The 27,485-nt window shown below is 38.9% G+C and overlaps 1 protein-coding gene across 9 annotated transcripts in view; it reads right to left on the bottom strand.

Moving 5' to 3' along the window:
• dsx (doublesex) overlaps positions 1 to 27,485 on the bottom strand; it is a 499,608-nt gene that overhangs the window by 74,353 nt on the left and 397,770 nt on the right. For 7 of the 9 annotated variants that reach the window (XM_065216665.1, XM_065216671.1, XM_065216668.1 and 4 more), the window contains one exon: positions 2,310 to 2,342. The exons of the other annotated variants lie outside the window; for them this stretch is intronic. In XM_065216665.1, coding sequence (XP_065072737.1) covers positions 2,310 to 2,342 — 33 coding nt within the window. The remainder of the gene's footprint in view (positions 1 to 2,309; positions 2,343 to 27,485) is intronic. 9 annotated transcript variants of the gene reach the window in all.

A 27,485-nucleotide genomic window follows, 5' to 3' on the forward strand; every position in this document is an offset into this window, starting at 1 on the left:
GGCCTGTCAAAGCCAAGTAAACCTATATTGGGTTCCTGACCACTGGATCATCTCAGCAATTCATAGGACCAGAACCATTCTGTGAAGTTTCTGCTTGTTTTCTTAAAATGGAGATCAAGAAATGGAGAAAAAAAATGAAAGTGGAGTCCAACTGGAACAACACTTCTATTGTTAGGCAGTCGAAACGGTTCATAATTCCGAACATTTCAATGACTAGCAATTTTTTTGAATTATCAAAGAAACATCTCAGTGTCTTAACTGGTTTGATAACAGGACCTTGTCCATGTAAATATCATTTGAAGTTAATAGGTAAACTTCAAGAAGATATGTGTCGATTCTGTTGCATAGAAAACAAACACTCTGAACAGCTGCTATGCTCTTGTGCAGCAATCTTCAATAAAAGGCGTATTTTTCTGGATAAGGGGCTGGCAGAACCCTTTGATATTTGGAACGCAGATCCCAGTCAAGTAGTACATTTCATTCGAAATGTAAAACCTGGTTAGGAAAATGCTTTTGGTCAGCCTATGTCGGTCGCTTCACAAAATAGTGATACGACATAACTGATAAAGCAATATAAAACGGGGAATATCACAATAGATCAAAGTAATGGTCGCAGTGATGAATATACCCAACAAGAAAAAAAAAAAAACAATATATGCCTATAAGATGAGATGACAGGTGACCAACGGCGCCGGTGGTGTAGTGGTAAGCGTGATTACCTCTCACCCCAGCAGGCCTGGGTTCAATCCCAGTCGGCGCCGCCGGGATGTTCTGAGGCATAACATCTCTGATCACGCCTTCCTTCGGATGGGAAGTAAAGCCGTTGGTCCCCGGTTCATGAGTTGATGGGTCGATAGGTAGGGTCCAGGTGTGGGAGCTGCCTTCCTGGCACGTCGGTAGCATTGGTGCTCAGCACGGAAAACAAGATCGACGGAAAAAACAAACCAAAGGAAAAAAAAAAAAAAGACAGGTGACCAGGGGTTGAAACAGTTGACGTTTTTTACTACACTCGCTTCGTTGTCGTGAGTGACAGTATGTTTTTATTCGTACTCTCATACTCTACCGTCGTCTCTCTTACACAGGACCAAACGGTAGAACAACATTCGAGCAAAAAGAAAATTATCAAATAACTATCACATGACATGTGTGATTTCGTTCTAATTCCTCAATTTGGTGTAAATTAAACCATTTCTGATCAGAAGTGTTATTACTAGAATATCGTTGCTTACTTTTTCAGAATTCACACAAGCACAACATCAGCAGCTCTTATTATGAGAAAAACTAAAATACATACATTCGTGACGGTCTTCGGTGTCATATGACATTTTATTTTGGTACTCTAATTTGCTACCTTGTTTTGCACGTTTAGGAAGGCAGTCGATTATCATAGAAAATGAATCAACTACTGTGACCGCTTACAAGACTGCAGGTGACAATGGTGTGCAAAAAGTATTGAAACAACTCACATTTGCAACGGTTAATGTACGATGCATAACAATTGAGATGTTCTGCTCAATATATTTACACGTTGCATTTTCAGATAACCAACCGCAGCCAGCCCTCCCGAAATTATCATAAACCATTAAGACTGTTCTGAAGGTTACCATTATGGCGCGATAGCTTTGGCCAGATAAAACAATTACATTGAGACCAGACACAAAGAAAAGGTCACCACAGCCGCTTAGAGTGCCGCTCTTGGTGGTGTCATGTTTGCTTTAATAACCCATTCGCATGCATTGAGAGCGTATCACCAAACAACTTACTCTAATTACTACCTACGGGTGAGGTGAAGACAAGTTTTTCTTAATCGTGAACATTAGCAGATAATTCGAGCACTTCTCTTCGGGTAGGAAGTTGTCCGGGATCTTCCGAAAATAGCAGCACCCAGATGAACACCTCCCTCGGTTCGTGCCATCATCTCAAACCGCAGAAGCTCGTTTGCTGTGTGCACAACAAACATCCAGCCGGTAATCTAACTAACGGCAATGACAATGGGACGTGCTTTCGGAAAAAAAAGTGCCACATGATGGGTCGGAGATCATATTGAAAGCTAGCGAATGGGGCGGACTTGGTTTGATGTTTGCACTTTTGACCTGCCACATTTGGCGTTCGACGGATTACAACTCAGTGTTTTGTGTCCTGGGAAAGTCATACATTGCGATGCGTTCGGGCTGGGCGCGGATAGTGCCTCAATCTTGGTTTGGCCGTTTGAAATAGGCAGACTTATCTAGCGGATGGTTTATGAATGAGCCTTAATTGACCTAGCGAAATTGGGTTGTTGGGCATATAAGTCGTTACCAAATACTCACAAATAATCTTTGAAACAGCAGATCGGAGATTACCTGAAATGGAAGCGAGAAAAATATAATTAGTTAATTGGATTTTCATTTTGGAATACCCGACTTTTTCTCGATTGTACCATTTAAAACCTAACCAAATTCCCGGTTATTAATATTGAACAACTTTTATTTGAATATCTAAGAACAACAATGCCTTCATTTTGATCGGCATCACAATCTCAGGGGGAGGAGATTGCCGTAAGCCGCCATGAAAATCCCAACTTGAGCCAACCGAGCTTAAGCCAATCCCGACCCTGACTATTTATGCGGCCAAGGTGTGAACGAGACAGAAACATTTCCTACCGACAAATGTCGGAATGCATAGAAAAAGTAGAACACATTCACTCACCTACGGCTACCGTGTGGCCACCATCAGAGCGAGAAATATTAATTACCAGGTTTTAATTTCTAGCTTTTTGATCAATTATGCCGACTCGACTCGACTCGGCTCTGGCTGGGCTGGTGAGAGGTGCTTTTTTTTCTTCACTCCCATGGCCATTATTAATAGACGAGAGGGAAGCCCACAGCCAGCCATTAGTTTGTGTGTCAAGCCAGCTCTCGGCCAGGTGTGTGTTGGTTGTGGGAGGAGAGTGGCTTATTTTATGGGTTTTAGAATGGAGATTTTTTCACTTCGCTGGAGACGTGTGCCACGATTGGATGCGTTTGTGTTCGGTTGAAAAAGCATCAGGCTGAAATAATAGCAAACATAACATGGTGAACAACACAGTTGGAAAAAGTAATGCTACTCAATGGTTTATGTGCCCTTTACATGTGTGGGCGCTGAATGGCAGTTATGAAGCTTGTGCAACTTGGTTGGTTTGGAATTGTTTCTTGGATGGCCAATCATAAACAGAGCAATTGGTTGACTAATTTTTTTTTTCGCGCTCTTCATTAGAGTGACTGAAAAAAAAAAAACGTCCAGCCAACTCCACCAAAACTGTACTTAGAATATCATTTTCCCAGCCCAACCATCTTCTCGCCTCGTTTGTCCAATTGTTCAATACGAAACAGCTTGAAAAAAAAATATAACTATGCATACACCATCCTTCAACTTAAAACTTTTATTGCCTTTTATGACGCTCTCTCATCAGCCGTTTGTTAAAAAGGAAATAACGAATCTGCAATTCGAGAAACCCCATCCCGTTTTGTGGCCGCCGAGACCGCGAAACCAGAATACCTACTGGCTCTCCGGAACTGCAAACGTGCCAACGCGAAGTCATCCGTGACCGAGGATAATTCGACGAAACGAACATCCTCTATCTCTCCGCAGGTTCAGGGGGTTTGGTTGGCGTCAACGTCAGTGCAGTTCGTCGTCGTCGTCGAAAGCCTAACCCGAGAGTGATCGTAAATTATATTATGATTTTTATTGTATGCTTTTGCGCGCAGCATGGACCTCTTCTGGAAAGAGCAGAAGCAGTCAGGCAGTCAGTCAGAGCCGGAGCATAAGTCCAAACTATGCAGACACCCCTTTCCGAACTGATCCGGGGGGGTGGGGAGGGGGACAAAAGGTTTCGGGTTCTCGAAGAGACGAATCGTAATTTGTTATAATATTATGGCTTTCCAGTATTGTTATTACCCAGCTTCTTCTCGGTCGATTCTTGACTGGGTGCTGCCTGGAGAGTGAGCCTTATTATTTTTTTGTATTGCTTAAATTTTTATTAATGCTGGAATAACACTGAAGAAGGACCTCTCGCGAGGGGTCACCCCATCTATGCTGCAGCAGTAGTGCGAGCATGACTGAAGTTGTAATAAAGTTAAGAATATCACTGCGGATTGATGGATGTCGGTCGCCTCTCGGGTCGGAGCGCGGGGGGAAATTTATACAAAATTGCGGTTTTGTTGCCCGTACAAGTTTTATGATCCAATTAGTTAGAGTCGGGTCCGGTGAGTGTGTTGCCCCGGGAAACGATGAGGGGAAAAAGATTCTTTTTGTTTTTCGGTTTGCGATGGGGTTGCAGATGAGGATTTGAGGAACTCTTGCGATGGATATGGGTTTGTTGTTCAATCTAATATCTGGAGAGATGGGAGATGGGATTTCATTTTTCGAATTCATTTGCAGTCGGGTTATTCGCGAAAGAGAGAATCGATGAAGAGAATCGATCAACAATGATAGGCCCTTTTCTCGTGTTGTGCGAGATTTACGTAAATCCGCACTGAGACCATAATATAGAAATTATGCAGATTTCTTTTTACAGATTTTTGTCAGATTTTTTGTGATGCAAATACAGATTGAACTTCGAAAAAATGTGGCTTCACTGCTCCGAACGCGTTTGGAATAACGAAAGCAAAACATACATTCCTGAACGAACTGAACGATGCCATTAACGTGAGTCTTCGTGAGTGACCTGTGTGCGAAGAGAATTCGTGTGATCGGATAAGAGTACAGACCTCAATGAACGTTCACGGTGAGTCAGTTTAATACTCGCGGAGAGTGCTACGAGTTGCCGATTAGAGCAAGACGAATCATGGAAATTTAAAAAGGAATATAAGTGACGCGGACACCACTAGGGGTCGAGATTACTCGCCTAGACTAGGGGTGATGTGCTCCTGGGTACGTTGCAAATTGTAACGGAGCAGAACCTTCCTTTAAGGTATCCATAATGGGATGGTGCCAATTTGATTTTGGAGCCCCTGTGCGGTCTGAAAATCTCCCGGAATACTCTGCTTCCGTTTATCCAGAGAGGTGCTGAAATAATGCGGCAAATTTTGTCTGCAAAATTTTGGCAGAAGGTAATTTGCCTAAAAGTTGATGAAGTTTTTCAGTGATTACCGAAAAACTAATGGTCAGTGAAAAACACCACTCTGAAATTTTCACCATTGAACGGTAAGAAGTTTACTTCCATGACAAAAATCATTTGACAAATTTTCATCACCCTGACTATGGATTTTCCTCATTGTTCTTGTTATTTTCCTATACTGTGAAAATATTCCCTTTGGTTTGTTTTTTCCGTCGATCTTGTTTTCCGTGCTGAGCACCAATGCTACCGACGTGCAAGGAAGGCAGCTCCCACACCTGGACCTTACCTATCGACCCATCAACTCATGAACCGGGGACCAACGGCTTTACTTCCCATCCGAAGGAAGGCGTGATCAGAGATGTTATGCCTCAGAACATCCCGGCGGCGCCGACTGGTATTGAACCCAGGCCTGCTGGGGTGAGAGGTAATCACGCTTACCACTACACCACCGGCGCCGTTGAGTGAAAATATTCGTGGATATAATTTTTCTGATTATATTCTTTATGGATTGCTGAGATAACTTCTTTAAATTTTTAAATAACATTCATTCTACGATGATTGGATCATGAGTTATGAATCACGTACATTGAAGTCCGGAAGCTTCAACTTAAACTTTCGCGAATATTAAACACCCCAAATTGTTTGAAATTTATTTTCGTACACAAAACTATGAACCAGGGTAACTGATCTTCACATCGTACGGCTCGAAATCACTCTTCTTCTCCGAACGCGTTCGAAAGAACGAAGCAAAGCAAGCATTTTCGAGCGATGCAAACGATGATTTGATTCGAGTCTCTGTGAGTGACCAGTGAGCGAGGATTATTCCTGCTGTTCTTGCTGTCCTCCTTAAAAAAGTCTCGTTCAATTCGCATCGTCCGTATGATTTGATGTGATCGGATACGAATGTAGTTGCGTGCGATGCAAAACGATGCGATGAATATTCGCGGTGTTGCTGAATGAATGCTGTGTGGGAATGATAACCGTGAATTTTTGAAAAAAGTGAAGTGCCACATTGAGAAAACGACATTACCATTGATTGTTGCTTTTCTCTTCAGTTTCTGTAGCTTACGCTTAGCTGTGAAGCATTCATTGTGAATATTATTCGGCTGCGAATCGAATTGCTGTCGAATGCATCACCCAAGTTTTCGAGCAGAAGTAAGCAGCTGGTGAGTGATGAATTCGTCATGGCAAAATGTAGTAACTCAGCGAATGATAGCGAAGAGGAGAGGGAGCAAAAAACCGGAAAAAACGAACCATTCGTGCAGCACTGTATTCGTGCATAACTAGCGCAACGTTTACTGTGATAGCATCAAATCGCAAGTGATGAGTAGCAGACAACGCGATGCATGATTCGTTGCGAATATCTGCAACCTTGCTATAAACTGTAGCTAAAAGCAAAAAATACGGAGACATTTCAGCCCAGACACCACAGATTCCCACCTGTTGCACTTGGCTTGCACGCCAAGTGTTCCTATTTGTGGTGAGTCGACCAGGTTAATTCCTAACGCTGTGGTCCTTAATTTAAATTCTATTAAAATTAACTTTCTTATTTTTTAAATAAAGGCAAATAATCTAAACAAAATTGTTGCTAAATTAATTGCAAGCAACTTTGGTGAAAAAAAAACATTTTATCTATCTCGTACCGTTTTCATTCGAGTAACTTTTCAGAATTGAATTACACAGCAAATTTAGCGTATTAGTTTAGATTTTGGAAAGGGTGTTTCGGTCGTCAAAACAAAATCAAAGCTCGAGTAATGAATCATAATTTTCAATTTCCTTTAAAATTTCCAATCAAAAATTTACGTTCCCCGGTGAAAATACAGATTGCAATTGAAAAATGGGACTACACCTAATGTAGCGCCCATTTTTCTCCAATTTCAATGTGTATTTTCACCGAAAAATCGGCATAATTTGTATCATCTAAGCATCAATCTACGTAAGTCTCCTTAATATTAAAAACTTGATTTCATTCCAATTTTAGAAAAAATTGGATCAGAATCTTGAAAAATGATTGAAGTTTGCTTTCTAAAAAAAAATATCAATTTAAAGAAAGTTCGCTTTGAGAATCGTTCGAGAAAGTTTATTTGTTTTTTTTTGTTTAGCTCGGACTGTCTTTGTGCTGGCGTGGAGTTTTTCGGTGCTCGCATTTGAATAGTTTTGTGTCCCGGGCGCGATAATTTGATTTGGAATGGTTTGTGCTGATGTTTTCTCCGCTGTTGCTTACAGGGTGTCCATTCAAATTTCTTTTTTCAATTTTCGGTTTTTTCCCGGTTATTAAAAAACTCTACCTTTAAACAAAAAAGGCGTATTAAATATAACCCTTCAGATATAATGATAAAATTTTGCCAGCAGACTTCCTCTACAATATGCAGGGCTGGTAGTGGGTATTTTATACAATAGTATTGACTACAATAACGAAAAAAAATGACCAACTAGTGACTCTAAAACAATAAAAAAGTGACCAATAGTGACATTTATTGATCGGATATATATTAAAGATATGAATCTAATCTGTCCTTGAATGTGATCCGCTTTCACAAATATTATAAATTCCCAAACCACGATGAGCATTTTACAAGCTATTTTTTTTTTAAATAAAACAAATGGTTTAAGCATCTTATAAATTTGTTTTCGTAAAATCAGTATTAATTGGATAATCAATAGGTTAATTTGTAACCTCCATTTCCCACACAGCACTCATTTTTCTGCCAAGATTTTTTTGGAAACCAACCGTTGAATAAGTTGAATTTAGATTCAGATCGCGAATTGGTTGAATTTCGGGATGTGAAAGCTTGAACATAGAAATTTATTGCGAAATCTTGAAATTGAAAAAAAAAATTGAGGTGCAGAGAAAAATGTTCAACGTCTTGGAAAAATTTGTAAATTTTAAGACAAGCAATTTAAAAGATCTCGAATATAGACACTTCTGTAAAACTTCAAATATAGACAAATTTGCATATCTCTGGAACCTAGACAAGTGTTCTGGATCGTATCAATAATTATCAATATTCGGGAACGAGGAAAATTTTCTCGAAAAATCTCGATCTTCCAAAAAGTTGTAAGATTCTGCTCTACATTTTAGAGATACACTGAAATCTCCGTTTACGAAGTCTTTTTTTACGCAGTATTCAATTTACGTCCCTCTTTTTACGAAGTAAATCCCAAAGAACGAGGTTTTTTTTTACGAAGTAAATTCCAAATAACGAGTTTTTTTATGTGATTTTGGAAAACTGGGATATACTGTGAAGTACCCTACAATATGGGTATTTTTGGAATCGGAGTGACGTGTAGAGACCGGAAATCAATGTCTGACGCCATTTTTAAATCCAAGATGGCGACTTCCGGTTGTATAAAAACTAGGAAATTCTGCCAAATACCCCACAATATGGGTATTTTTGGAATCGGAGTGACGTGTAGAGACCGGAAATCGGTATCTGACGCCATTTAGAAATCCAAGATGGCGACTTCAGGTTACATAAAAACTTGGAAATTTTGTCAAATACCCCAAAATATGGATAATTTTGGAATCGGAGTGACGTGTAGAGACCGGAAATCAATGTCTGATACCATTTTTAAATCTAAGATGGCGACTTCCGCTTACATAAAAACTAGGAAATTCTGTCATATACCCCACAATATGTGTTTTTTTTTAAATTGGAGTGACGTGTAAGAACCGGAAATTTATGTCTGACGCCATTTCAAAATCCAAGATGGTGGCTTCCGGTTACAGAAAAATTGGCAAGTACCACCATATCACCCCGATTCTTAGATACCCATATTGAAGGTCATTTAACATTATTTTTATATTTTTATGTAACCGGAAGTCGCCATATTGAATTTCAAAATGGCGTCAGACATGGGTTTTAAGTCCTTATAAGTCACCTCGATTCCAAAAAACCCATATTGTGGAGTATTTGACAGTATTTTCCAGTGTTTCTGTAACCGGATGTCACCATCTTGGATTTTGAAATGGCGTCAAACATGGATTCCAAGTTCTCACAGGTCACCCCGCATCCAAAAATATCCATATTGTTGTGTATTTAACGGTATTTTTCTGTTTTCTTGTAACCAGAAGCCGCCATTTTGGATTTCAAAATGGCGTCAGACTATGATTTCCGGTCCCTACACGTCACACCGATTCTTAAGATACCCATATTGTGGGTTATTTACATTATTTTTCTGTTTTTATGTAACCGGAAGCCACCATCTTGGATTTCAAAATGGAGTCACACATCGATTTATAGTCCCTACACGACACTCCGATTCCAAAAATACCCATATTGTGGGGTATTTGACAGATATTCGATGTTTTCCTGTAACCGGAAGCCGCCATCTTGGATTTCAAAATGGCGTCAGACATCGATTTTCGGTCCCTACACGTCACTCGAATTCCAAAAATACCCATATTGTGGGGTATTTGACAGAATTTCGAAGTTTTTACTATACCGGAAGCCGCCATCTTGGATTTCAAAATGGTGTCAGACATCGATTTCCGGTCCCTACACGTCACTCCGATTCAAAAAATACTCATATTGTGGGGTATTTGCCAGAATTTCCAAGTTTTTCTGTAACCGGAAGCCGCCATGTTGGATTTCAAAATGGCGTCAGACATCAATTTCCGGTTCCTAAACGTCACCCTGATTCCAAAAATACCCATATTGTGGGGTATTTGACAATATTGTCAAAAACCTCTTTTTACGAAGTAAATCCCAAAATAACGAGGTTTTTTTTACGAACTAATTCGATTTACGAACCCCCGTTTTGGTTCCAGTGTATTGGACATTTTTTTGTGTAACGCTGGTATTTAGTAATTCGCGATCTTTAATTCAAACAAATTTAGAAAGTGTAGAATAATTTACGATATGTTAGAATGTAAGTTCACAGTCCGAGAAAAATTTAATGTTTCTAAAATATAGAAAAGATTTCATGATTTCTCTTTTAGAATTTATCTAAAATCTGGGATGGGAAATTGGTTGATTCCGGACTTGTAGAAAATACGATATGATGGGCTTGGAAAAGAACTTCTGAAAAAAGAAGATTTTACTACATGATTTTTCGATGTTTGCCGATACTAAAGCTTCCGGCCTTCAAAGATTTATCGAAATTCAGGACTTTGAAAAAAATTCTAGCGCTTGGAAAGTTTTCTAGACCATTTTTCAACATATTAGGCTTGAACAACTTTCAAGATGATGAAGAGATATCGGAACCAGAGTTTATTTTTTCAAAACCTTTTACCCTAAGGAATACAGTATGTAATATGTAGTAAGGTGAAAATATGTTATTCTAAAATGGGGATTGAAATTGAGAAGAGAAATGCAAGGAAATTCCAATAATGATTTTTGAAATAATCTTAATAGAATCTTAACAGGATTCCAAGAGGATTATTTGAAAATGCTTAGCAAAATTTCAAGGAAAGTATTTTTTTTTAATTATTTATAGTAATTTTCACACTCTCGGATCATTCGTGCTTTATCCGGGTGAGATATGAACTCATGATTTTGGAGTGAGAAGTAATGATTCAGATTTTTATGTTTTACAGACGAACCTCGATATTCAAAGATGTCCTAATCTTGGTATCTGGTTAGCACAAAGTGCAGAAATTAATGTTTAATTTATCTCTATGTCCGGTACCGAACATTTGCATGCCAAAGCATGATCAGAGTTTGCAAGGAGTTTGGGACGGCAGGAATCTGCTTCTCTATCTTGAAGAAGCTTCGTAACATGATATGTCTCGCTAAGCGTTCATGCTAGAACTACTTCACTCGGGACACTGTAGCAAAGAATTTAAGCAATGACACCATATGCATTCTAATAACATCATATGAAATTCTATACATTTAACTAACTAGTAGAAACAACGACAAAATCACCGCTTGATCTGGGCGCCAACAGATTGCGAGTGAAAGAAACGAATAATATGAAAGTTGTAAGCAAGAGAACATAATGATGTATGTGCTATAAAGCTGATTGATTGCAAGTAACATTACAAGTTTAAAGGATTAAAGGATTCTTCAAGATCAAATTATGGCCTACAAGACTAATATAAAATAAAAATTGTTATTTGGGATGAGTATAAATGGTCTTTCCCGGTGCAATTTGGGTTTTCCCGCATTTTTCCCGGTAAATCTGAATTCTCGGTTTTTTTCCCGGATTTCCCAGTTTTCCCGGTTGGATGGACACCCTGTGCTTAGGTGCCTGGTGTGCTCTTGCTTCCCTTTGTTGCCGGTGTGACTCGACCGCGCTGATCTATTGTTAAGTTTATGCGATGTGCATTGCTTTTGGGCACAGAGTGACTGAGCAGAATATCTTTACCAAAACGAACCCTGCTGCAAACCCTACCCTCTTACCCAATATCCCAGTGATTCCTCGTGGAAGTGCAGAGGACTCCTCGGCTTTCATCAAAGCGAGTGTCACGCCAACACATTTCTACCCATTCTTTTCTTGAACTGCGTTCGGGCGCGGCCGGCGCTGGTATTGCCTAGTTTGAGATCATCAGGAGGATGATTGCTAGCCCCAAGCATCGTCTATTGGTTCACTGTGTTATTACAGCTGATCTGGCAATAACAGAGTAGCAATCGTGGGCGGTCAATCATGCTCACGCCCATGTTCATGCTAAAACATTTATCAATTTAAATACCTCGATATCGTAGAATCATGACTTTTAAGTAATTTTCATCTTTTCTACAAGTCTGATAAAACAACAAAAAGAAAAGTACCAGTAGCAAGAGACAAACCCGCTTCATGATTTCGGGGGGAATCTTGGGTGCGTTACGCAAACATAGCTCATGATATCATGAATAATATTCATGGCATATTTTCATAACATGAAAATACGCTATGTTCATGAAATCATGAGTCATTTTTCTCATTTCGGATTTTTGATTTGTTCCCGTGTGTAATTGTAATCATTAGCTTTGTTTGCGTATGCACCCAAAATTTTCAAAATCATGATTCATCCGAGTTAAAATCATGAACTAAGTTCATGAGTTTAACTTTTAGCTTTTAAACCAAAACAAAAAATAAATTAAAACAATAGACTGAATTCGAACCAAGAACCTTATGATCATTACACCCATACTTTAATCACTAGACTATCAGTACTTGTATAAGATGCAAGGCAAAAGGTGTATAACAGATACCGTTGTAGTTCGGTTTTTCCAGGTAACGCTTGAAGCGGTCATGATTCCGCTTCATTATGAAATCCTGAATTTCCATAACGAAATCATGAATCATTCCTATGAGTTCATGGGATGGCAAGTTTTTTGTTTCATGATTTTTTATTCATGAAAATGGAATCGGAATTTTTCCCGTGCAATGATATCAATAGGCTAACGGAACATTACAAATTATGTGTACTTCTCAAGCAAATCTGCAATGAAATCAAACGTTTCCCAATTGGGGGATACCTCATGCACCATCACGATGATGTTCATTCAACCGAAATTTTCAGCGAAGATCGGCATCCAAGTAAGCAAGCTTATTTACTGCGAATAGTTCGCGCGACGTCTTAAAAAACTAGCAATCCAACACATCTAGAAAGCCTCACCGTCGAGCAGTTTTCAAAGACTTTCAACAAATCCATACCATCATCGTTAGTGAACCAGAAGTCACTGCATCCTCATTTACTAAAGCAGTTAAACGCCGTTCAACAACATTGGAGCCATTGCAATAAAAAGAAACTAATATTTTGCTCAACTTGGGGTGCAGAAAAAATAATCACTTGTTAAAAACTAAACAATAAATCCCACTTAAATAGTGTACGACCTTGTTAAGGTCCCACTTTATCACTCAGTGCTTCATACCTGCAGCATTCATCTAGGAAAGTTATACTCAAAGATTTCCCGATAAACCCCCCTTCCCTCGTAAACTACGCAATTGGCTGTTGCCGTTACTGCTCACCGTTTTCGTCATTAGCCTGCTCTATATGTATTCATATGTATCACACAACTGTGCGCTCAGAAACAATAAACCATTAAAAGTAGTGCTCCTGAGACTGAGACCGAGGCAGGAGATCGTAAAATCGGCACTCCAAGGCAGGCGTAGCCCTTCGCTCCGTTCATATGCATAAATATTGTAAATTGTACCACACATATGTGCGCCCATCATCGACCTAAGTCCAACTTTGCTGCGGTGGCAGTTAATGAATCTAACATCGCTCTCAGCTGCTTTCCAGCAGAGCAATAAAATTTCGAGCAGCTCGACAACAACAACAAAAAAAGCAAAAAAATGGTGCATATTTGTACTTATATTCGCTCAACAGTAGCTCAGCAGCAGTCGGAATGAAACGCAGAAGGCAGCCACCAAACTCTTGGCGAAAGCTATAAAAATTAATTAGCATATGAAACTCAGCCCACTTCCGTTCAATTATATTGTTGTTTGCATTCGGTACCCTGGCTTGCCGTCTCCCCCCACCGACAGCGGCCACTTCTCGTTAAACCGAACTAACCAACCAACTGCTTCGGTGACGTCGATGGGTGTGACGGCAGAGCGAAGCTTTTTCGGGGAGGCTAATTTTTTTTGCTACGACCACTAGTACTACCCGGCTGGGGCGGCTCCTCCTTCCACACCGCAGGAATGGAAGTTTGTTTTCGTTGCTAATTAGTTTAATTTTCAGTTTTATTGTTTTATTGAAATTGGTGCTGCTTGGCTGCGGATGGAAAGCAGGAGTGAATTTTCCGTGCGTCCCCTCCGGGGTTGGCGGTTGCAGATGATGGGAAATATAGGTAGGATGCAAGTCTACTGGCAGGGCTGGGCCTTTCCGAGGGGAACATTTGAAGAAGTGGCAGATAGAGGGGGGGGGGGGATATCATGTTTAGTTGTAAGAATGCTCAATTCGTAAAGCAAAATTACTATGAAGATTGTGCCATAATTCAAGTTCAGAATGCAGGGCTGGTAGTGGGTATTTGATACAATACTAGTGACTTTAGTGACTAAAATAACAAAATTAGTGACCAAATAGTGACTATTCTTTTTCCTTGATTTGTTTTCCGTCGATCTTGTTTTCCGTGCTGAGCACCAATGCTACCGACGCCAGGGAGGCAGCTTCCACACCTGGACCCTACCTATCGACCTATCAACTCATGAACCGGGGACCAACGGCTTTACTTCCCATCCGAAGGAAGGCGTGATCAGAGATGTTATGCCTCAGAACATCCCGGCGGCGCCGACTGGGATTAAACCCAGGCCTGCTGGGGTAATCACGCTTACCACTACACCACCGGCGCACACTGGGGCAGATCAGTGATTTTCTCGGAAAAAATTAATAACTTTTGAACAAAGCATCCAATCAGAATACTGTCTTCGGTAAAGTTGTTTGTATTAGTTAAGCGCTTCTTCTGAATAAATTAATTAGTTCGCAACTTGGTCGTAGAGATGGCGCGCGAATCTAACTTTTGAATAAAGCATCCTAGACGTATGGTGTTTTGAACAAAGTTTTTTATCTATTAAAATGAAGGAAAGTTGCAGAAGACAGAAAACTTCCATAACCTTTAGTTTCGGAGATATAGGGTGTATTGAAAAATATGATGCCAAAATTCTTATTTGTAATTTTTTTGTATATTTTCATATGTTTGCTCTGGTTTCTGCATTTATTCCAACGAAAACAAACTAGGTGCAAATTTTCATTGCACTATTTGTGGAATTTATAGTGGTTTTAGTGAAATATTCTCGAAAAACATGATATTTTGCCTCTATTTTAGGTGGGTGGGATTCTCGAAAGGGCAGCTAAGGGCAGCTGGACTTTGTCTCTTTTGCTAGCTCATGTCATTGTCTAACATATACCAGAAAACTAAAGACATGATATTCGATGATTTTTTTTAATTTCACCTTTTGTAAACCGTTACAAGTATCTCTACTAATAAGGAAACCTGTCAGTTATGTATAATTTTTATTCGTTAAACTTTTTAAATTGCAGAAGCAGTAATGGTTTAAAGATTAAACTATCTCTTAAGTTGAAGTATTTAGAAATCAGTTGTCCTTAATTGTCACTATTTGTCAAATGAATCCTGTGGTTGTAATAATGCCAATACCTCGCTTTTTTTTATTAATTGGGCTGAATTTTTCTTCGGTTTTTTTCGCAGACTTGTAATTAATGGATCTGGTTGTAAACATAGTTTGATGTGCTTGTGTGATCTATTATCTTTACTAAAAATTAATTTTGAGACACCACTAAACGAAATGCATGTTGGCATATGGCATAGAATAAACAACTGTTGAAAATTCACATTGAAGGTGAATCCATTATAGCAACTTTGTGGATTATTGCTCAACACCGGAAATTGATCACTGAACTGAGACGAGAAAAAAATTCACGCTTATGGATACCAACTACTGAAACATTGACGCACATTAATAATTCTCGATTACTTTTTCGAAGAGATGTATCAGCTTTGTAAACAATGGATTTGATCGTCGGTTTGGCGTAACTGGTAGCTCGCTCACGTATACTAACACTACCATCAGATAGGGGAAATTTTCTCCTGCATGATAGTGGTGTTCGTATGCGTGAATGAGCTACCAGTTACACCAAACCGACGATCAAATGCATTGTTTACAAAAGCTGATACGTCTCTTCGAAAAAGTAATCGATAATTGTACGTTGTACACGATCACGTTGGCACGGCAGCACACAGCTTGTACGATGATGTCACATATACAACTTTACCTGGGCAATGCAGCTGATTGAGCTGACGTATACATGGTGGAAAGGGACGGATAATCGTGTAGTAAGCAAAGAGTCAAAAACAGATGATAGCATCAAAAACATGGCCGCCAGCCAGGCCCCTGGTTCGCTGGCAGCTCATAATAAGTAAACAATCTCAAAATTCAGCACAGCATTTAAAAATGGTGACATGTCAAAAATTTATATAATGTTTTTCATTATGTGAAACAGTTCATTTCAATGTAAACACACTAAGATTTTGTTTTCGTGTTCGGTAAATTTTACCGATATCAGAACAGCTGAACGTTCGGTAAAACTTTGACCTTCATATTAAAGGCTATTGAATTTGAAAACAATTTAAAAACATGTTCAACCTTGCTTAAATGATCAAATTTTGTCATTTTAGTGGAATTTTAGTTTCAAAGTAGCTGAAAAGCAATTGAATTGAATTGCATAAATTTTACCGAACGGTTCAGCTGTTCAGATTTCGGTAAAAATTACCGAAGTCAGTGATAATTTCTAAGTGTGAAGGATGTTTTTATCGGTATATATAAAGTGAAATTAAAAAAAATCATCGAATATCATGTCTTCAGTTTTCTGGTATATGTTAGACAATGACATGAGCTAGCAAAAGAGACAAAGTCCAGCTGCCCTTAGCTGCCCTTTCGAGAATCCCACCCACCTAAAATAGAGGCAAAATATCATGTTTTTCGAGAATATTTCACTAAAACCACTATAAATTCCACAAATAGTGCAATGAAAATTTGCACCTAGTTTGTTTTCGTTGGAATAAATGCAGAAACCAGAGCAAACATATGAAAATATACAAAAAAGTTAACAAATAAGAATTTTGACATCATATTTTTCAATACACCCTATAACTCCGAAACTAAACGTTATGGAAGTTTTATGTCTTCTGCAACTTTCCTTCATTTTAATAGATAAAAAACTTTGTTCAAAACACCATACGTCTAGGATGCTTTATTCAAAAGTTAGGTTCGCGCGCCATCTCTACGACCAAGTTGCGAACTAATTAATTTATTCAGAAGAAGCGCTTAACTAATACAAACAACTTTACCGAAGACAGTATTCTGATTGGATGTTTTTTTCAAAAGTTATTAATTTTTTCCGAGAAAATCACTGATCTGCCCCAGTGTGCGGCGGCGCTACTACATGACTTTATCGAGATATGATTTCTTATCTTACTCATAATTCTCCTGTATGAAGGGTCAAAAACGGTAGGACGGACCCGTAAGCAGAGACACTTACGTGATAGAGAATCTCCTTCCTGAAGAAAGTTCATACAACCAGAAACCAAATCAAGCCATTGTGTTGCAGAACGTCCAAATAGATGGGGAAAAGGGCCCGCTCGCTATCCACGAAATGTTAGCAACAGGGAGTTGGCAATCCCACTCTCCCCATCCAAATCACTTCAATCGGGTGCCTTGATGGTCCCTCCCGGACCCCGATATATTCTTTATTGATAGAGCAAGAAGCACCCAGCTGCAATCTTTGCATTATTTGTAACAAGTACAAAATTAACTAAAATTCCAAAACTTCTCAAACTTACACTTCTCAAGACATTAATCATGATTTTTTTTTGTATTCTATGTTTGAAAGATTTCCAGTCAATGATCAATAGCAAATATTTAGAAACCATTTCAAATGGTTTTCTATAATAATAACAAAGCAAAATAATGTATTAATTTTTTTTCTCAACCTTAGACTTTAAAGTACCTAAGGACTTCATTTTTAATGATTCTCTATCCCCAACTAAGGAAAATAAAGTCATTAAGTTAAGTGTTTCACCTCTGAAAACGTACTAATCAGTTTGCCTACATAGGTAATACATACAAAGTTTACCAAATTTATCAGAATTCGCTCAACATATATACAAACATATGTTGAGATTGCAATCAAATTTCCAGTTGGTTTCGATGTATGTATGACTTCCCCATATGAAGAGTTTTTCTAGACCGAGATCTGAATCATTTTGTAATCTTAAAAGCTGTTCGAATTTAAATCTTGAATGTTTATGCCCCGAGTGTGAGCAAATTTGCAATGCCTGAATGTAGATAATTTGATAGATTGGATATCTTCGATTTTTTTTTGTGAAATGAATGGTAACAATTCCGCTCAGGGCTCAGGATTACTTCCGGAAGAAGGTTGGGGTGTTAGTTGAATGGTGCTGGTCTTATTTTTTCAGACATCATCAAATTATCAACTATACTAAAATTTCCGTTAAGCTCACAATAAGCATATCGGCGGATAAACCTAATGAAAACTTATAACTTCATATGAATTGGGCAACGCTTAATGAGAGTCGATTGGTTTGCTCAATTTTGCTTGACTACGAGATATTGGTCGTAGAAAAAGTGGTATCTGTTGGTCAAAACCTTGAATATCCTACGAACCATGGTTCTGTATTTTCGAGACAAAGAAGAGAAAATGAATTCTCTGCAAAATCGCTTCATTTCGAGGAATATCATTTTCGTGTAAACCATCGTGTTTCTTGTTATCGAGTCACGATGAACATTCCTCTGTTCAAACATGACTGGACTATCACTTGTTTCGTTCGTCGATTGCTTCAGTTCATTTCATTTGAAGCAAAGACTTGTTTCAATTGACGCAATGAATGGCTCGAAAACTGCTTCCTTCGCTTTTTCCACTTTCACTTCAATTCGGGCTCATTCGACTTGCCACGACCTGACGACGCAGGCATCAAAATATAGTATCCACACAGTATAGGGAAGGCATCCAGATTATATGTAGTAATAATATATTATTTTATATTAAACGAAAATTAAATTAACGAGGCCATTCTGGAGTTCAAGATGGCAGCCATCGGGGTCAGGGAAAGTCTCAAATACCCCACTATAATATGGGTATTTTCGGTACGAGGACGGCATGAAGGTGTGAAAAATCGATATTCGACGTTATTTTGGAATCCAAATAGCGGGTTTCCTAAAACGTGTCAAATAGCCTAAGATATGGGTATTTTCGGAACGGAGACAACGCGTGGCTGCCGAAAATCGATTTCCGATTCTATGTTGGACTCCAATATGGCGGCCATAGGGTTTCAGAAAAGGTGTCAAATACCCTACAATATGGTTATTTCAGAACAGGTACGCGTTAATGCCGAAAATCGATATCAGATACCACTTTGAAATCCAATATGGCGGCCATAAGGGTTTATAAAGTGCCAAATACCCTACAATATGGGTATTTTCGGAATGAGGACAACGTGTAGATGCCGAAAATCGATATTCGATGCCATTTTGGAATCCAATATGGCGGCCATCGGGTTTCATCACTAAGATCTGAGTATTTTTGGAACGGGGACCACGTGTAGATGCTGAAAATCGATATTCGATGCCAATTGTAGACTATTTGACACTTCTTCTTAAATTGGCAGCTACCATCTTGAATTCCAAGATTGCGTCGTACATCGATTTCTGGCTTCTAGATGTCAGCCCAATTAAAAAAAAAACTCACATTGATCGGTATTTGACAGTATTTCACAGTTTTTCTGAAACAAAGCCGCCATCTTAGGTTTAAAGACGGCGTGACATCAGTTTTCGGCATCTACGTCTCATCCCCATCTTGAAAATATCCATATTTTAGGGCACTTTTCCGCTAATCGGAAGCCACCGTTTGGATTACAAAATGGCGTCGGATATCGATTTCCGGCTTCTAGACGTAACCCGGATTCTAAAAAAAAACGTTTTTATGGGTATTTGATGGATTACAAAATGGCGTCTCCAGACGTCACTCCGACTTTAAAAAATATCCATATTGATGGGACGGCATCAGCATTTCCCATTTTTTCTGAAATAGGAAGCCGTCATATTGGATTTCAAAATGGCGTCGGGTATTGATTTCCGGCCTCTAGACGTTAACGCGATTCCAATAATACCTATATTTATGGGTATTTGACAATATTTCTCACTTGTTCTGAAATCGGAAGCCACCATCTTGGATTTCGAATTGGCGTCGGATATTAATTTTCGATCTGTAGACTTCATACCGATTACAAAAATACCAATATTGATGTGTATTTGACTGTATTTCCACTTTTTCGTAAATCTAAAGCTTCGATTTCAAAATGGCGTCGGATATCGATTTTCATCCTCTAGACATCATCCCGATTCCAAAAATACCTTTATTGATTATACCTTTGGATTTAAAAATGGCGTCGCATATCAACTTTCGATCTCTAGACGTCACATCGATTAAAAAAGTACCCTATTGATGGGTAAACAAACCACCCGACAATGATAAATTGTACAACCACATTCACAGATCTACGCTTAAATGAACCGAGTGAACAATCAACAAAAGTCATAAAAACTGCGCGAATTTGGATTGAACAGCTTCGCTTCAATGCAAAAGTAAGTTCATTTGACAATGAAAGAAGAAATGAACACGAGTCAAGCCAAAACAAACAGCATGAAAACCGATCGGTTTTGTTGATGTTGACGGAGACCTGCTCGAAGAGAAGACAGAATGACTTTCAATTGAAAATGATGGTTGAGAGCTTCATCTTCACTTGAAGATTTTCGATTGAAAGTGACTTTTTGGGGCCCTTCCTACCTAAGACAACATAGCATATTTTTATAATATAAAAACATTGATTTTCAGAAGTCTTCTTACAAAAATCCTACATAGGGGAAATTTCGGCTTCAGCAATACCTTAACCTATTATCGTCAGGGGGTAAACAAAGTCCTAGAGCACTTAAATTTTGCCAATAGATGTTCTGAAACACAATGTACCCCCTGAAAACATTGAGCTCTCAAGTACGTAGTTTACCCCCTGACGGTAATAGGTTAAGGTTTTGCCGAAACGAACGTTTCCCCTATCTTAAAAATTGAAACGGATAGAGAGTTGATGTTTTCTGTAAAAGTGCTCGTTTCAATATTATCCGTTGATCCCCTCTAGTTGTGTTACTACAATTATTTATCTTCCGTACACATCGGAATTGTTCGCTAATTTCCAAATTGAGAAATTCAAAAAATAAATGTAGACCCCCTAGGAGTTTCCTTAGTTAAGCCAATGATACTATCTAAAACTGTCTTCAGTCATTTTGCTCTTGACTTACAAACAAATGCAAGGTAAATTAATCATGAAACAATTAAGTTCAAAAGAAGGAGCTATTCATGCACACAAACTTCTTTAAATCATTTAAATGTTTAGCAAAAATTGACCATTTTGGATCAAGTATTTTTTTTTTCAAAATGTCATCGACATTCACGTGTTATTCCCGGATTTTTTTCCCGGTTTGTTTTTTATTCCTGGCTTTTTCCGGAATTTACCGATTACTCGGATCACTCGTCAGTCTGAATTTGTAAATAAATACAGCAATTGTATCTCCAACGCCTGTGTATTTCAAAATTGTAGTCCATGTCTTCATGATTCATATTTTATCAGAACCCTGGATCATGACTTGTTTGGTGAATTGTGTTTGGAGAAATTTCCAGAATTTCATATACACACTTAGAAATAACTACCTTTACACGAGACGTAATTCATATTGGACGTAAGTCATAGAACGTAAACAAACATGTCATGTAAAATTAAGTGTTCTCAAACCGAAACATCAGCTAGTCGACAAAGAAAACGTTTGATTGAATTGATTTTCACGTTTCTTTCAACTGATTCTTATGTCAAAAGGCCCGCTTGCATGTGTCGGTCTCAGGAAACCGAAATTTACATGACTTTTTAGTAGTGTGTAAGATCAATAGAGAAAATATGCGAAGTTTAGAGAAGGTCAACAAACTTCATTCAGAGATATTTGTATTGTTTAAAAAATTATTTGATAAGGCTCAATCGAATTAACTTTACAGGAGCCGATGATTCTTCGTAAAACTATAGTCAAAAGGTACAGCACAATAAACACTTTATCTTCCGCTATGCAATAAGCCTCCTCTCCATGAAAACGGGATCCGCTTGAAGTTATTTTATTGTATGGCAGATTCGCCAACGGGGGCAGAATGCTTCCATTGCAGCGGTGGACGCAAAACGTGGTCATCACTCACACACTCATCACGAAACGGTTGCTTTCCAAAGTCAACGACGCATCGACCGGAAGAACTGCTGATGAAGAACAATGAGGAGGACCACACAATGGTTGCTGCCGAGTAAACAGACGATCGCGCGATACACATCGAGAGTGGCCTGCTTCTGTCAACAGCCGAGTGAACACTGATTCAGAGATATTTAGTAGCCTGAGATCTTGAAGTATTTTATGTGCCTGATTGTTCTTACTATTTCCTGTGGAACTCTTTACAGAATTTAATTTGAATTTTCTTAAGAATCTCTTTAGAATTTCCGCTGAGTTTTTTTCTTTGATGCCCCAGAATATGGATTTGAATGCATTCTCATTTTGAATAGCTGTCTACTGTGGATAACCCTTTAAGGTTGCATTCTTTAGAAAAAATTTATGATTTTGTACTAAGATTTCATCAAAAATGTCTCCGGAACATTTGAAAGGTTTTGAATTCCGGGCTAAAAACATTTCTTTTTCAATATTCCGTTCGAACGAATATTATAGGGCGTTTATAATTTGCGAAGTTTCTTAGTTGTGAAAATTTTGATGATTTCAGTTATTTTTTTTTAATTCTCAGGCTTAATAAATCGTGACTAAGGAAAATTTCAAAATTTCAAGAATTTCGAATTTTTGCATTTTTGAACCTGAAAAAAATCTACATTTTAGCACTTTAATTTCATGGTTAGGAAAATATTGCAAATGCTATTAAAACTTTATTATTGATGTAAGACCTAACATAAATATCCTGATTGTAGAAGTCATCGGGTACCACGAGTGTGGGGTCAGAGTGTTGATATTATGTAACTTAAAAAAAGATAATCCTAATTTATATTATTGCGAGATTTTGAACATTATTTTCGATTGAGAAATTGTAAAATCTCAGAGTATAAACTACACGTTAAAAAAACATCATGTTCATGTAAAGTGATTTTCTGTTGATTTTGCACTTCTTGCCAAACATTGCAATTCGATGTGCAAATCCTTTGCAAGAGATCATATCGAAGCACGATGAAATCAATAGCAAATCACTTCATTTTAGATTGTATTGCACATCGTTGTTGATGTGCTATGCTTTGAACTCTAAATGTCAACCATAATGATATTAACAATCGATCAATTTCAGTTTAACTAATTTATCCTTGGATTTCATGTTTGCTGAAAATGGGTTTAAATAAATTTATTGCCTTGTTCATACTGCAAACCTTGTTATATGTTAATCAGAATATGGCCAAAGAACATGTATCATATTACTGCCTAGATCATATGTTTCCAAGTGACATGGAACAACAACAGGAATTAATTTGATAAGTTTGAAAATATTTTGTGATACAAGTTCTATTACACACTATTATTGAATACAGCATCAATTTCATCGCTGCTCTCATTTGACTTCATTTGTTGTTGACTAGCCATCTTCGCGAGTAATGTTTGGCATGTGCGTTTTCGACATTTGCTTCCAAAAGCAAAACTAAACAAATTCAATGGATAAAAACAGTGGTGCCAATTCCAATGATAATCATTTTGATTTAAAGGTGTTTTTCAACGACAAATCACTTTGTCTCCAAACGCAAACCACTTGAAAATCAATGATAAATCACTTCGATTCGTAATGCCGCATGGCAGACTAAGTCAAGTGCAAGTGCATTTGGATTAGATAGGACAACTTTTTACAGTGTATGTTCAAGATACTGGAAAATCAGATTTAACGATCATGGATAATGAAAAAAATGTACTAAACTTAGAAATGCTTGCAGTATCTAGGACTGAATAAAATTGTCAAGATATTGATTCGTCGTAATCAAACTTTTATGAGATCACAAACTACGACTAATTCCTTAGATCCCAGTCTAAGTAGACTAAGAGACTAATATTGTTTTTGAAGATCCAAAGAAAAAAATAAACTTGGGTTTTGAAAAAAAAACAAAAATTCAATGAAAACCAGGTTTCAGGAGTAGAAAAATTGTCACGATTTAGTTGCTTAGAATACAACTTTAATTTTAGGACTTGAATGTTTGAATCTGCTAAAGGCTGACTAAAAGTAAATTGGTACGCACAAAAAGTGTTTAAAAAGTGCATTAATGGTTGCTTTACAGAACTTTTATTAAAAGTTCAAAGTTACAGCATTAGATGGTTACATTTCTCCAGTTCGAACGAAATCTCGAACCTTCCTCTTGATGGAGCCCATCAGCACCCGCACAGTGGAAACGGACACGAAATCAGCGCATTTCTTCCATTTTGCCCGCATTTGCTGGATGTCCTTGAGTGCCCCGCCGCTTCGTCGAAGTCGCTGCTTTGAAATTGCCCAGTATTTTTCGATTGGTCTCCTGGCAATTTGGGGGATTCATTAGCTTGGGGACAAAATCGATCTTGTTGGCAGCATAACACTCCACAACCACCTTGGAGTAGTGGCAGCTGGCCAAATCTGGCCAAAAGGTGACTTTGCTTCTATGCTTGCGGATGAACTGCAATACCCGCTTTTTCAGGCATTCTTCGATGTAAACTTGGGATGTCATCGTCGAGGATGTGACGAGTGGTTCCGTTTTCAGACCACAACTGCACATCGCTTGCCAAATCATGGCCTTCTTCGCGAACTTGTCGGCAAACACGAACTTGAATCTTCCCGGCACATCCCCACGTCCAGTCGCGATGTAAAACTTTTGACCGGAAAGCTGCTTAAAATCGAGTTTGACGTATGTTTCGTCATTGATCAAAATGCAGCTTTTGTGTTTCGTCAAAACACGGTCGTACAAGAGCCTTGCACGCTTTTTGGCCCCGGAATTCTGCTTCATGTGCCGGTTCGGATGTTTACTGGCTTTGTACGACTTGTATCCTTCCCTGGCAAGGATGTTCCGCACCGTTTTAAAGTTGGCGTTGTACTTTCTGGCCACATCTAGGATCGAAAGACCGGGATTGGCTCATTCCTTTCCACACTCAGGATTTCCTTGTAGGTTTTGAGCACTCGATAAACTGTTGTTTTCGGCATCTTCAGGAACGGGACCACTCCGGATTTTCCCGGTGTTTGTGCACAATATTTTCTTCTTTCGAGTTCCATTTGACGTTATTTCTGAACGCTATCGACTACTTTGATCAAACTTGCACCAGTTGTTCTCTATTAAAGTGTTAACAAACCGCTGTCAAAGATATTCGATTCCCAACACTAGAATCGTGCAAACGGCGCACGAGGGGCGTCTCAATTTACTTTTAATCAGCCTTTATTATCAAAAGGATCAGCTTATAACTAAAAGCACCTTCTCACCAACGCCATTCAAAGATGAAATTAGCGCGACTAGCATCATCCTTGAGAGTCCGCCGTCGTTCAGAAAGCAACCACCCAACTTGCCGCGGCGTGGTGGTGGGACACAAAACAGGCCCTGAACTAATGCTCCCGGACAGGAATGTGCCTATAAAAGTGCAATTTAGTCACCCATTTCAATTTTATTTATTTGACATCACCGGGCCCGTAGTTGCGACTAGTTTGTAGTCTTTACAACACCAGCCGTCGTCGCCGTTGTCGTTGTCGTCGTCATCGATGCACCTTAAGGTTTTTACGATCGCACTTTAACGATCTCGATGAAGATAAATAATATCGCAAAATGCGTGCGTGTGTGTATTATGCATGAAATAGTTGCGTGGTCAGGCCGAGGTCCTCACACATTGCATTTGCCTGCGTGCAGTCGCGGGATTTTATGGAAATAGATTTGCTGGGTGGCCTGCTTTCCAATTGATAGGCGTACATTTGCTTTGTTTCGATTGACCCTGATCAACCGCGATGATGGCTGTGACTTGCTGATGCTCTATAGTCTGAGTCATCCAGCCATAGAATCATTTGAATGATTCGGATTTCAATTTCAAATACTTGTCTCAAACTTTCCATCAAGAAACTGCTCCTTAGCGTCAAGCAGGATCAGCTCAAACGGCACATCACACCACACCGACACACAATCGGTTGAAGAACATCACCGAGGCATTTTATTTCCCGAATGCATAAATCAAAAAGTTTCAAGCTCGTAAAATTGGCTCTGGCTACGCTCACATTCGGGCACGTCTTTCTCCTGAGAACAAACCAACTTCTTCGCGGTGGCGACGACGACGACGACGACGACAACGACGCTGAACAGAAAATTTCCGAAAAGTCGTAAAAAGTTCACATTGTGCATATTTCCATCTCGCGGGCACACACTCATCCGCTAGTTACTTATGAGTGGAGCGTCATATTTTTCTGCTGCTTGCTTGGCGGAAACTATGAGGGTATAGTTTTGGAAGAGGTTCTCCCTGCAAACCGCACAACCTTTGCCGGATTTTCCGGACCCCGGAATGACGTCGGTTATTTAGCTGGCCCTTGTTCCTTTTGGAAGTTGTCGTTTTTGGCGGTTGGAAATTTTGCACGGTGCGGAGTCGCGTATTTTTTTTTTATTGCTTCCATTTCAATAATTTTATGATTGGGATGAACCACTCAATCCGGGTGGGTTGTTACCCGGGACCAAGTTTTAATAGTTGTGCTTTATTTTTGGAGGAATTTTAATGGTATTTTGGCGGAACGATGCTCGAAGGAATCGATTCATTGATTTGTGGTATGAAGGAGCATGCCGAATGATGCCATATTCAATATCTCATTTACAACCTTCTGGAAATTATTAAGATGCATCGGCCAGCTCGGAAATTGGACGGAAGATGACCGATGACATTCGCTTGCATGAGGGTGGCGTGGCATGATTTTGAAGTTTCATCGGAATGGGAAATATAATTTATTTTTCTTCAAAACCCTTAATTCTCCCTAGAGCTTTAAGTGGATTCAATCAAACACCATTGTACATTTTTAGCTTGCCAAAACTGGAGACAAAATAAAGATAAAATAACAATCTTGCTCTTCTTTGAACAGTTATGATTTCTGTTATTTTAGGATGAGAGCCAAAAGTTTTGCTGGGTTTTCATATGGGCAATTTTTGCATGAACATTGATGACCGTACAATTCGTAGTTGCTATCCCGTGATTGGCCAATCCCAGCTATATTTGCATAAAGACTCAAATGTGTCATATTTAATATGGTTTGTTTTCTTTCAAACTAAAACTGTTGTTTCATTTTTAAGCATTTCTTTTGGATTATATTTAAAGCTGCTAACATATTTGATCTATCTTTGAGCGGGTTCAAAAAGTGTTTGGATCGTCAAGAAGCTTGCCACATACGACGAGGACTCCAAAAATGATAACTAAGACGATGGAGGTGGATGATGATGCATTTTCGGAAGATTTGGATCAAACAAGCCAACATTCCGAGCCATCCGAAACGTAGGAAAAGGGCGACCAAATTGGGCAAAAATTGGCTGAGCAGAAGCGAACCGCCAAAGTAACATTGCAAGCTTTATAGAGGTTTTATAGCAATCCATAAGTCTAAATCATGGTCTACAGAACCCTCACAGAACCAAAATTGTTAAACACTGACGGACTTTCTCATAGAGATCATTGAAGATGTCTGCGAAGCAAATTTCTTCGTGGGGTTCATACCGATGTACCAGCCCAAAGGTGAAGCACTATCTGCATGGAAGAAGCCGAAACATAGTGGTGCGTTATTCTGCCACAACGATGCAGATAGTTTGGATACCAGTTCGTATGACAAGAAGGGTTTAATGCCGTGCAAATTGTGTGGTAGCACGGAACGCAGGCGTAGCCAGCAACGACATAAATTTATTTGTTAGTTCAAAAT

This window comes from Ochlerotatus camptorhynchus, unplaced genomic scaffold (genome assembly GCF_037179485.1).
Source record: "Ochlerotatus camptorhynchus isolate MF236.1 unplaced genomic scaffold, CSIRO-AGI_Acam_v1.1 ptg000066l, whole genome shotgun sequence".
NCBI classification, from domain to species: domain Eukaryota; kingdom Metazoa; phylum Arthropoda; class Insecta; order Diptera; family Culicidae; genus Ochlerotatus; species Ochlerotatus camptorhynchus.